The following is a 13,294-nucleotide window of genomic DNA, read 5'->3' as shown; positions in this document are numbered from 1 at the left end:
TATGTTTGAGAAGTTAGAGTACAGAACTCCTAAAAATTACTGACTTCTTGAATAATCAGTTTTTCATTGTAGATGGAAATAAAATTATAAACTTTATGTCTGATATTTGAAGAAATATGTCAACAATGATATGTCTCTTCTTACTAGATACCCTCCACCCACAGTCAACATGGTAAATCAGAACATTATATACATATAACACTATCCATGGTAAATCAGAAGCAGTATTATTAAGGAGAGGAAAGTTAACAAAAAACATATTTTACTTATGTGTACATATAACACCAACATGTAGTCAGACTTAAGTGATGCGTTTTAAATTCATCACTAGATTATTTTTAGATCATTTCATGTTGTTTCATACACGTTTCCTTTAAATTTTATTTTTATATTAATGTAAAAGCATTATCACTCAGTGATTCAGGTATCACCATTTTGATGGCTTTTCTAATTACCTTAGTTTGACTATTTCATAATGAATATACTTGAAGTATCAAAATGGATGGGTAATTTTTACACCCAGTTTAAATTAAATTATAATAACCTGTAAGCTTTTATTTCAACGTGTGTAGGAATTAAGATCTCAATTATATGGCTCCTTCAAGATATATAATTCAGATGGAATTATGTTTATTATCTGACTGCACATAATGTTCATTAAAAGTAGCTGTGAAGGAATCTATTATGTAGAGTGACATTCGGAAGGGATTGTTCTTTGTTCTGCTCATTCAACCATGCTGGCACACCTGTTTCTAATATTGAAACCACCTATGATTACCTCCCAACATCCTGTTGAAATAGCATCATTAGGTTTTTCTACTTACTCAAAAAGAAATAGGAAAAGATGAAAATTTTCTGCCATGGCCAAGTTTTCTTAAAAAAAAAACTTCCACTGTATTTTTCAAAGCTCTTTTTCCCAGTTGAGCCTAATTTTCTTAAGCCGGTAGTAAAGACTTCCAGAATCATACCTAGAAGATTTTGAGTAACTGACATTGGAGATAAATAAATCGTATCTGAGAGGTCACTTTTTTTTTCTTTTTTCTTTTGCGGTACGTGGGCCTCTCACCGCTGTGGCCTCTCCCGTTGCGGAGAACAGGCTCGAGACGCGCAGGCTCAGTGGCCATGGCCCACAGGCCCAGCCGCTCCATGGCATGCGGGATCCTCCCAGACTGGGACTCGAACCCGCATCCCCTGCATCAGCAGGCAGACTCTCAACCACTGAGTCACCAGGGAAGCCCTGAGAGGTCACTTTTAAAATACTTGGCCTGAGTTTTGTTGGTTTATGTAGCCATTTGTGACAACGTATTCAACCATAGTTTTAACATAAATTGTAGCCTGATCTTGTACTTTGGGAAAACTAATATTCACAGAAATGAAAAGAAAGTCAGTTTGTTTCTCTTAATTTATCTTCTGAAGTGGCATGTGTTATTTTTATTTGATCTGAGCAAAAATGTTACAGTCAAAAACAGCGCTAAAACTTATGAGATTATTTTAGCATTAAACAATAATATATATACATGTTATTATATGTGGACAAAATAAAATAAAAAATATAATCTTATTATCAGACTAAAATTAACTAGCAGAAATTTATTAAATCTCTTTAAAACTTTGCTTTATGTATCAAATTTGATCACATTGTTGATAAAATAATGCACCTCTCCAGGCTGCCCAACATCATAGGCTAGTTAGCCATTATGCAGGTATTAGCCTTAATCTTCTGACATAACCATGTTAATAGGATTCTTATGTAGTTACTAACGGTTAACTGCTTTAAAAAAAAATCTTATTGATCTCTGTTGTGCTTCTCAAAGTTTAATTGCTAAAAATATTTGTTCTGAATTTTTATTACAACTGTAATACTTATTTGTTCTGGATTTAATCTGTAAAAATATTACAGATTTCAGCTGTAATATTTTTATAGCTAAAGATTCTAACATAGCTATAGTGTTTAGAATCTTGTTTTGGAGAAATTTCTAATTGTTAGAATAATTGTGTTGGTGTTTTTTTTAGACCTCATCTTCAGTAGGATGTTTGGTTCAAGGTCTTTGATCTCTAGCAATCTGAGAACTAAAGAACTAATTTATATATACAATTGAAGTCTTTGTTCTCTTTCTATGACATCTTTTACTTTCTATTTTCTTTCCTTGCATTTATTTCATAAAGATAATTGTATACAGTAGAAGAGATACAATAATTTCGAATAAATAGATCCTACTTCTTTTGTTTGAGGGTGTCTGGGGGATAGATTAGAGATTTAGGGAGAATAGTTGTTAATCTGGAATTTATATTGTAAGGAAAATACCATCCTTTTGCCTCCTTACTTTTGATGAAGGGCATACGTAAGTCTGCTGTACCTACATAACACTTTTTGATTTCACACAAAAGTTTTTAAAAAGAACTAAAAAACTTTTAAGCAAATTTTAGTTTGTTATTCATCGTTAGATACATATGTGAAAATTTTGGAAAAAATATTAAAATTTAGATGACAAACCATCATCAGAGGCTATGACACATAAAATAATTATAGGTGAGAAACTTTCTGTATGTCAGTGCACGTATGCGGCAATTTAGGTGACTCAGAATATTACACTGGTAAGATTTATTTTTTCAGTTTAAGCTATGACCAGAGTATAGAGTGCAAGAGAGGAAGTGACAGAAGATGTAGCTGGAAAGACTGTTCTCAAACTCTGAAGGGGTTTGGATGCCAGGAGCTTTGGGATTTGTTCTCTAGGAAACAAGAAATCTCAGGAACTTTTAAAGAGAAATCAACATAAGTGATTTTTAAAAGATACATTTGAGAAGATGTGGACAAGATGTGTAGGGGCAAACACTGGTCAGGGGGTTATCACGATAGCCCAAATGAGGGATTATGGTGCTCTGGATTATGTATTAACAATGAGTGTTTCTCAGATGCATGCCAATGAGGGTCATTTCCAAGATGGAGTTGAGAGGGCTTGGTTATTGTTTGACTGAGGGAACCCTGTATAAGAAAAAAATCTTGACATGATGCAGTAACTAGAACAAGAAACATTGGTAATAGAATAGGTGTTGTTTTGATTTTTTTTTTTTTTTTTTTTTTGTGGTATGCCGGCCTCTCACTGTTGTGGCCTCTCCCGTTGCAGAGCACAGGCTCTGGACACGCAGGCTCAGCGGCCATGGCCCACGGGCCCAGCCGCTCCACGGCATGTGGGATCCTCCTGGACCGGGGCACGAACCTGTGTCCCCTGCATCGGCAGGCGGACTCTCAATCACTGAGCCACCAGGGAAGCCCCTGATTTTTAATTAAAAATTTTTGAAAGGAGTGTCTGGAGGAAAGAGAAATTTAATTTCAAAGTGTTAAATGGACATAACTGAATAACAGGAAATGCAGGCATGAACCTCAGGGAGAAGGCAGAAACTGGAAATGAGAATTTGAGAGTAACAGTTATATAGGTAATATCAGAAACCATGTCTGCCATAGAATCACCAGATAGAGCATTGCAACTATCTTACCAAAAGGGAATATTGTATTAAAGGGGGTTAAGAAAAAAAATGATTTAAGGAAGTTGTTGTTTTTTTTAATCAAAACAGCCCAACTGCAAATAAAGGGATTTTTGTCAAAGATGTTTTGAGTTGTTTTAAATGTAGATTTAAAAAAATAACTAAAAGATGAAAACTCAGGAGAAACAAAGATACTATGATTAGAAGAAAATCTTTTTTATTCATAAAATTTATTACAATTAAATGTGAAAAACACCAATTTGGTACTGCTTTGTTAAAACTGATTTTTCTGAGGTGAAAAATATTATGCTACACATAGGAAACCGATGACCAAAATAATTATATCTGCAATCAGATTTTAGGACCTCAAAGGAACATTATATTTAAATTTTCATTTTGGTCATATTAACAATGGAACTAAAAATTAAGTGTTAGAAACCTATAGAAAAAAAGATCTGTTTTTTAATATTTGATTTTTTTGTCAATAACTAAATAACGTAGTGTTACATTTAAGACTGTAATTTAAGAGTGCTAAGTCTCTACTTTTGTTTTTACTAACAAAACTTTATGGCCATCAGGAAGAATTTTAGAGTAGATGGCTTTGCAAGCTACTGGGTTACTTCTTGCCAGCCATGTATCCTTACATATCAGGTTGAGGACTGTATTTATTTTGTATTTTTCTTTAAGTCAATAGTTCTGAAGCATTTATTGTTTATAAAATCATGTCAGTGTGTGTGTGTGTGTGTGTGTGTAAATATTGCTACAAAGAGAGTTTGTTAACATAACCTATTCTGGGAACACTTTGATAAAACTCTAGGTGAAAGCTATCCTGCTATGATTTTGGTTTCTTAAGTCGGAAACCAAATCTGTTTTCTCTGTTATTTCAGATCTTATTATTAGGCTACTTAGATTTAGTCAAAACATGTGTTCCCTTGTTATCTTTCTCAGTGAGTTTGGGAGCGTCTTTGCAAAGAACAGTCTTCTGTGTTGGCATCTTAATCATTTGTGTGGCCAACAAGTGGAGACTGTATGGATGCTCTTAACCATATGAAAGAAGTTACTCCCTGAGTGTTATATGTGTGAGTGTTTGTGTGTGTGTTTTGATGGCAGCATAAATCACTTCTCCTCATCCCAAGTAATAATCACATTTACTTCTAGTGCAGACTGTTTTTTTTTTTTTTTCTTAGCAGGAAAGCAGTTTAAATTAGAGCTCTGGTTCTCTCATATCTTTTATGAATTTCCCTGGAAACTCTTAGTCACATGTGCTTAGTTCTGGAACACTTGCTATCAAGTGGAAGAAGAAGGTAGAGATGTTTTCCAGCAGTTTATATGTGAAATAAATTTCACTCCCTCCCTTCATCCATACTTAAAGAGCAAAGAGGACATTTAGAGCAGTAATTTAAAGTAAAAATGCTTCTATAGACAGACTACAAAGAACATGTAAAGATAGGAGAAGTCTAGTAACAATAGAAAGTTCAGGCAAATTGATGCCTGAATTACCACGTGTGTAATATTTTGCAGTGATAAGCTTGTTTAAGGTCTATGCAAGTTTTTCTTTTTACCTTAAAAAGGTGCATCACTGGTACCCTGACCATCTCAGTGATGAACTAAAAATGTAATTCCCTATTGATGCAAAAATGCCTTACAAACTCCAATTGCTATGACAGTGTAAGGTAAAAGGCAAACAGAAGAAAGCTATCTGGATTATTGAATCAAGCAGAAAATTTTACTGGAATTTTCTGATAATCTTTATAGGCAGAGAAAAGTTAATGAAAATATACAGCATATTTAACAGATGGTAGAGAATATAAAAGCTAAGAAAAAGTGGAATTCTTGGGAGATATAAAAGCAATGTTTTTTTGGAAACCTATTGTCAAAAAGTTGAGTGGAACCAGTCAGATTTAATTTTGAAAAACATGTCTACGTAAGGTACCTGAGTAAAGTATTCCTTAGGCAGCTGAAGTAAGTTAGGAATTCAATCTGTATGGTCCAAATACCAGATCAGTTTCAGCAAACTCAAGTTTGTCCTTTCCAGTTTCTACGGATAGAGTACAAAGGAGTACAAACCAATCTTCCCAAATAGTGTGTGGATGAGAGGGTAATGAGTAGACAATGCCTACTCTTCTAAATCATTCCAATCTTGCCATCCATCTGTAAGTAATCCCCCTTCCTATTCTAGGCCCAATTTTTTCCTAAATTTGAGATGCATATTTATATACGCAAAGGAAATATCTATTGATAAGTCCAAAGCCTAATTATAAAAGTCACCATAACTGTTTCTTTCATCTGTTGTATATTTTTAATCAAAGAAATCTGAATCAAAACAACTTTGTATTATCTAGTGCAATGCTGATTGTCATTCCATCATATCGATGCTATCTTTTTTAATGGAATTTTTTAAAGAAAATTTGAAATATGTCTAATAAAATCTGGGATAGGATTTTTTCTACTTTTTGATGAATAAAATATATTTCATTGCCTAGATATGCAGTCTTGTAGCATATTAATATTATTCTCTTTTGAAAATAATCTTCATAGCAACCTCGGGGGCAAGCTGTCAAATTTGAGAACTTTAGGAACTAATGTTTATTAAATGTTGCTTACAGAGATAAAATGTGACTCCAGGGGATCTTTATTTTATATGTTATTTACTTATTTTTTAATGCTTTCTTTGAAACCAATAATAATAATCATTCACAAGAAAAACATGAATTAACTTCATATTAAACTTCTCCCCCAAATACACTGCAGCACAGATATTACTGGGATTTTCTTACATTGTATTTCTCAACATATAGTGAACGGCCAAAACATTAATAGTGCACATCTGTGTTTGACTACAAATGACTCCCTACAAGGCCTGTTTTGATTATTAATAGGATTAATTATCTGCCTGCTCAGTGCAGTTACTGTGGTTTGCAATAACAGTTAATAATGAAAAGACTGAGGCACATTTAAAAAATAACACGTTTAATAATACAAATTAATTCTATCATACAAAGAATCAGAGAGAAAACATTGTGGAGACAATGCCTTCTCCCTTTTTCTTCATCATTAAGAAACTCTTCTCCTGTGGGTATATTCTATTGTCATTTTCCAAACACAGAAAAATAAACTGGGTATGTATCATAATAGCCATGAATTTTCTCAAACAAGAGACTCAAATTTTATCATGCTCCCCAAGTTGTTTTCTATCAGGAAACTGGGATGTTACACTAGTGGTAGAATGGTTTGAGGGTTTGAGGCTAGCCCCTTCTCAAGAACCTCAAAATTGCTTTGAAGTATTGAATAATTTGCCTTCTTTCTGAGTTGCAATGGCTACATGCCTCTACAGAAAGAATACTGCACAGCCCAGTGGTTTTTCATAATGCTTTAGCTGCAGTGATTTTATGAGTGTAGAAGACAGCAGACAGAGCTGCTCGTCTGGGTAAAGAGGAAAGACATAATATGAAAGCATATCTCTATGCCCTTGTCCCATATTCTCAGGAAGACTCTGAGGCATTTCCCCAGAAGCCATGGAGAGTAGTTTGAGATGTACTACTTTATAGGAAATAGAAGTTATACATGTGAAAAAAGTTCACCCATGTAAATATCACAGATTCATCTATCAATCTTCTGATGAGCTTTGCTAATTTCACAAGCAATAAATATATAAAATGTGTCTGTATTCTAGTATGGAAGAATATATATATATATATATATATATATATATATATATATAAAATAATACACATATTAATCTGTCCCCAGGCAGGGAGGAGATGAGCACTCATAGATGGGAGACCATTTCACTGTACCTTTATGAAAGACTTTTGGATATTGCATGAGCGGTAATCATCATTGGTTAGACCATTTTCCACTCACCCGGTCATTGTAACATGCCATTTAAAAGACAGCTGGTTACAGATTCTAAAATTCGAATTGTTGCTATGTTTCTGTACCACTAATGTTGCTTTATTAATAGTTATTTTTCACAGTAGCACTGTAATTATTGCAATTATTTACCTTAGACCTACTTATTATGGCACATGCTTCCAGCAACCAAAGATTTCTGGAAGTATCATCTTCAGTATCTTAGAGTATTTAAGCTCCCTTACTATTTGTTATATAAAATTTCATCATAGTACAAAAAAACCCCAAAACATATATATTGTTATGTCTGTAGAAAAAGTCCATATTACAAATGGTAAATTTGGTGAAGGCCCCCTATCTTCTTTGGTAGAGAACCACAGTCTAAAACCCACCACCGTTGGGTATTTAGCAAAGACCAACTTTCAGTATTAAGAAAAAAAAAATCTGGAACTTGCTGTCTTCCCAGACTAAATAGTAAAGCCAGTGATAATAAAATAAAATAAAATCTGATTGTATATGGGTCCCTTCTTTAATGCAGTTTCTCCCAGGAAAGAGTGTTATTCTAAAGTAATTTACCTTCACAGGGATTTCTAAGGTTTAAATGCAAGGAATTACAATTAGACTTTCTAGTTCATATACCAATTTACGTCCACTCGTGTTTTTTTTTTTAAAGGCAATGCTAGGAAAATTCTTATTTTCAGTTTAATTTACATTGAGGAATTTTGCTGTTTATTTCATAATCTTACCTAGAAATGAAAAGATGAAAAGCGTATAAATCACATGTCTAAGATCTACAGCTGAGTATATTAGAGTTGAATAGATCAGTTATAGTTGAAAAAATCAGAAGAACAAGAGCAAAGTCATAACTGCATAGTTCTGATAGTCATGGCAATGTTTTCACTACATGAAAGATTAGAATATCTCTGGCTATAGCAATACTACTGGGTCCACAGAGCAAACTCATTCCACTTTTCCTCTTTTTCCATTACTTGATGCCACAAAAAAAAAAAAAAGGTATTTGAAAGTTTGTTTCCCTAAACATGCACTCTAAATATATAAGCTGAAAAATACTTCTGATTATGAAAAACACTCTTAAGAATTTATTAGAAATATGTTTCCAATTCCTTCTTAAAAAAGAAAAGAATTTAAAAAAGAAGAAATGATGAAGAATGCAGTAGACAAGTCATATATGTTGTATATATTTTAGACTTTATAAACTCACAGCTGAAGGGAAATTCATTCAATCTGTTTTGCTATGAACATATATACAATTTATTGCCAATTATAATTTGTGTACATACAACTTTCATTGGTTAGAAGTTTTGAAGCATCGTTTGTAGACACCAGTGCAACTTAAGAAAAACAAGCTGAAAAGCCTGGGTTTACTCAAGTCTTTGTCAGGCTGTTGTGATGCATGTAATGGGCCTAGTGTGGAATCAGCACACAATAAGTTTTCCTATAGCCATAAAATAGAGAGAGAGAGCATATGAGAGAGCAGACTACAAAAAAAAAAAAAAAAAAAGGGAATTTCAAGAAAGCCAATTTTTGCAAAATTTTTTTTGCAAATTGTTATTTCTCTTCATGTAATTTTTTTAAACCTAACTAGTTCTTTTTAAATTTTTTTTAATTTTTTAATGTAAAGTTCACCCTCCCAACAATTTTCAATATTGTCCACCACATACACATTTTTGTGCAACGGATCCCTCTTCCCCGGAACCACTCCCCCAATCCTGCATGACTGAATCACACAGTGAACAATTCCCCACTTCCCCCTCCCCCAGACCGTTGCAACCACCATTCTACTTTCTGATTCTATGTGCTTGACTAATTTATCGAAAATAAGTGGAATTATGCAATATTTGTCTTTTTGTGATGGCTAATTTCACTTAACATTGTCCTCGAGGTTCATCCGTGTTGTAGGAGATGACAGGATTTTCTTCTTTTCTTGAGGCTGAATAATATTGCATTGTATTTATATACCATATTTTCTTTATCTGTTCATTTGTCAATGGACATTTAGGTTACTTCCTTCTCTTGGCTATTGTGAACAACTCTCTTCACGTAATTTTAAATTCAGTTGGAAATTGCAAATTGCTCCATCTCCAATCTGTCTCACATTGTTACTTTGCTTTCCTTTTTTTAGTTTTTAGCAAAGTTATTGAAAATGTGCATATGTACTGACTTAACGTTGACTATATTTTTCTTCTTGTTCAATGCAGACATGTAGATAACAATAAGATAGTCCTGTTCAAGGTGAAACAGCACAGTGATTTGATAAATAATGAAATGCTATTGTCATTGCAGGATGAATCTGCTCCAGCTGACAAACAATGTAAACCAGAGGCGGCCCAGGGCACTTACTCAACCTCAGCTGTTTCAGGCTCCCAGGAGGTGTTGTACATCAACGGAAATGGGACCTACAGTTACCATAGTTACAGAGGGCTCGGAGGGGGACTGCTAAATCTGAACGATGCTTCTAGTAGTGGTGAGTCTTTATTACATATTATGTTTTTGTGTCTATTTGGGGTTATTAAATTCCCTAAACCTGATAAAAAAAAATGAATGAAGTGTTATAAGCAGTAGTCAGTGCCAATCTGTGAAAAACAAGACCATTTAACACATAATGTCCATCTCCCTACAAGGACATCTCCCTATTCAGTTGCTGTTTCTAAAAGTAGCAGCTATTATGCAACTGAATGATTGCTGTTTTATATTCAAAAAATCTCAACTAGAGAATAGAACATTTTTTACCAAATAGTTATACATTCTTTCCTTGAAGCTGTAATGTACTGTTCGTCAAAAATAATGACACCTTTTCTCAGTGTTCGAAGAGGTTTTTAATTTGGAAAATTTGAGGCACCAGGAACTTTATTGACTTGACGAAACATACACAGTCATTATACCTAAGAAGATACAAACTGAAACAACACACAGAAACAATCCATGGATCTCCAGCCAACAGCTTGTCAGTGACAATGGCGTGTCCCACCAGCAGTGAGTGGTATACTGGAACCAGCTTGTATGGGCTCGTGCTTGGTAAATTTTTAGGAATTTCTTGAGCTTATGTACCAGAATAAATTCCAAATGTGTAATATAAAGCCATACATATATTAGGAATACAGCATATGGGTGAACTTTTTATAACTGGGTTGTAGGAAAAGCTTTCCAAAACTATACTTAAAATCCAGGGGAAAATAAGTTTAATTAGACACATGCACACACACACACACACACAACTTTTGCATGACAAAAAAAATAAAGTAAAAATTAAGTGATAAACTAAAAAGTTATTATCTTCCTATACTACAAAGTTAGTAGGCCAATACGTGAAGGTCTTCTAAAAAGAAAGAAATACTCAAAACTGCATATTTAAAAAATAAGGCTAGAAATATGAACACACAATTTTCATAGAAAGCAATGCAAATGTCCCCTAAATACAGCTACTCAAACCCACTCCTAATAAGAGAAATGCAGCTTCTGTCAGATTAACAAAAGTCTGAATATTTACAGAATATTCCTTTGACAACGCTATGGAGGAATTGAGTACTCTCATGCATTGCTTGCAGAAATACAGAAATTTAAAGTAAACTTGGCAATGTCTAGGAAAATTAAATATGCATTTACCATTTGACCTAGCAATCTCTTTAGGAATCTCTTGTTAGCAGTTTATCTCAAAGATACACTGGCAAAAATACAAGAAGACATATGCAGAAGGCTATTTGTTACAGTGTTATTTATAAATGCACAAAAAAAGGGTTACCAATAAAAATGTCCATCAAGAGATGGCTAGTTGATTCAATTATAGTGCATCCAAATAAGAGAATAACATGAAGCTATAAAAAGTAAGGTATCTTTATATACTCCAGATAGTGAAAAGTACTTATAGTATGCTAACATTCATTAAAGAGGGATATATATAATTTTTTAAAATTTACATAGAGACAGGAATGGGGGAGGAACAGTATTAAGAAAGGAATACAAGCCAGAATTCTCTGAGTATACTTGGTTTTCATACTTTGTTTTGTAAATTTAACTTTGAAACAATTTGAGTATTTACATAATTATTAAACAATCTAATTTTGAGAATCCGTAATATTGAAAGAAAAAGTATGCAAATGAACTTTACCTGTTTAATGAGTGGTTGGCACAGCCCCATAGATAGGAAATTTTCTAAGTGATCTCAAAAGTCATAATTTGACACCACAGCGTGAAAGCTTATGATAAAACCTTAAACTATTTTCAGTAATGATATTATTCTTTTGGAACTGTTGTCTGTGTATTATAGTTTAAAGCAAATTTGTAGTTATGTTGGTGTCAACAAAAGCTGGGATTTTCAGCAGAGGACAAAGTAGATACAGATGTGAAATCAATAAGTTTAAGCAAAAACTCCATAATCTTGTATTTGAATAGGTAGTATCATTGAGAGCTCAGTGTAGTTTTGTTTTCAAAGAAACACATACTTCCTATCTTTTTCCACTGAAATGCCTGGAAACAAAGACCAATTTGAAAATTTGAATTAGGCTTGATGAGCTTCTAATATATTTGGGAGGGAATTGCGTTATTAGTATCAAATGAGTATATACTCTAGAAAATTACTTACCTTTACAATACTAGAAACATGCTCCGAGTGTATTCAGGAGTGATTCTGCTGGAAGGCTGCGGCTCTTTGGTCTGCCTTAAAATTAAAGGTCCTGTAAGGACAGGATTACTGAGATTTAGTCTATATCAATCGCCCTCCAGCTCAAAAGACGGGTGCCTGAAGTGGAAGAGGAAAAGAAAACAACTTATTTCAGAAAAAAAAAATTAAGTTTCAAGTGTATATTCAGTTTTTCAAAAGCCAGCTAGTGAGCAGCCTCAGCTGTTTTCAACTCTTATTTTTATTTGAACAGCAAATCAGCAGGAAAGAGCAAGTCCAAGACCAGAAAAGGAAAACATAAACAAAAGCTAAGCCTTCTTTTAACCCGTAAAGCTGGAAATGCTAACACTTCTTTTTAAATATTTTATATAAGTAAGAACTGGTAGGTAGTTCAGAACTCAACCACCAAATCAAAAAATTGGGGGAAAAAAAGTTTCATCACTAAAGATTTTATTGACACAAATTTTTTAGATTTGAAAAATTGTTCATTTAGGAAATTAATTTACTGAACATTAATAACAATAACTACCACTTATTGTGTCATTATGTTGTTTCAGTGTAGTCTCCATTCAATCCTTATACAGTTCTATGAGATATATTCTGCAATTTGGGAGAAATTTTTTATAAAACTGAACTTGCCCCCACTTGAAAAAATCATGCCTAGCTACCACTTTCTTTTTTTCTAACATGATTGAAACCTATTTTGTGTGGCTCAGAGGGTTAAGTGACTTGCCAAAAATCCCTCCTTAATAATAAAAGGAGGGGCCAGGATTTGTACACAAGCATTCTGACATGAGAGGCCACATTGTAAACCAATGAGCTGACCATCTGTGTAATAGAATATAATGGAAGCGAGTACTGAAGTAAGTGATAGCCCCTGGTAAGCACTAATCTACTGTCTCCAGAAATTCTCCCATTCTGGACATTTCATATAAATGAATGAATCATTCAGTATGTGGTCTTTTGTGTCTGGCTTCTTTCACTTAGATGCTGTTTTCAAGGTTCATCTATCTTATAACATGTATCAATGCTTCATATTTTTATTGCCAAATGATATTCCATTCTATGGATATGTCATACTTCGTTTAGCAATTCATCAATTGTTTAGCTCAATTGATGGGCACTTGGTTTTTTCCACTTTGGGATTACTATGAATAATGCTGCTATAAACGTTTATGTAAAAGTTCCTGTATATGTGTTATCAATTCTTTGAGGTATATACCTGGGAATGGAATTGCTGGTTCATATATGTCGTAGCTCTATGTTTAACATTTTGAGGAAATAACAAACTGAACATGGGCTGTCTTTCAACCTTTTAAAATT

The 13,294-nt window shown here is 33.6% G+C and overlaps 1 protein-coding gene across 5 annotated transcripts in view; it reads left to right on the top strand.

Annotated features, from left to right (window-relative positions):
- The window catches only part of NOL4 (nucleolar protein 4), a gene marked incomplete at both ends in the record, with an annotated part of 387,673 nt that overhangs the window by 337,612 nt on the left and 36,767 nt on the right, over positions 1 to 13,294 (top strand). For 4 of the 5 annotated variants that reach the window (XM_081253362.1, XM_081253361.1, XM_081253359.1 and 1 more), the window contains one exon: positions 9,640 to 9,820. In XM_081253362.1, coding sequence (XP_081109488.1) covers positions 9,640 to 9,820 — 181 coding nt within the window. Of the gene's footprint in view, positions 1 to 9,597; positions 9,821 to 13,294 lie in introns of all 5 variants that reach the window. The other variant, XM_081253358.1, reaches the window with a different exon arrangement.

Source organism: Mesoplodon bidens (genome assembly GCF_964165515.1).
Source record: "Mesoplodon bidens genome assembly, chromosome: 13".
In the NCBI taxonomy this organism is placed as follows: domain Eukaryota; kingdom Metazoa; phylum Chordata; class Mammalia; order Artiodactyla; family Ziphiidae; genus Mesoplodon; species Mesoplodon bidens.
Note: the sequence above shows the minus strand (reverse complement) of the source record. Positions and strands in the feature narration are given on the sequence as shown.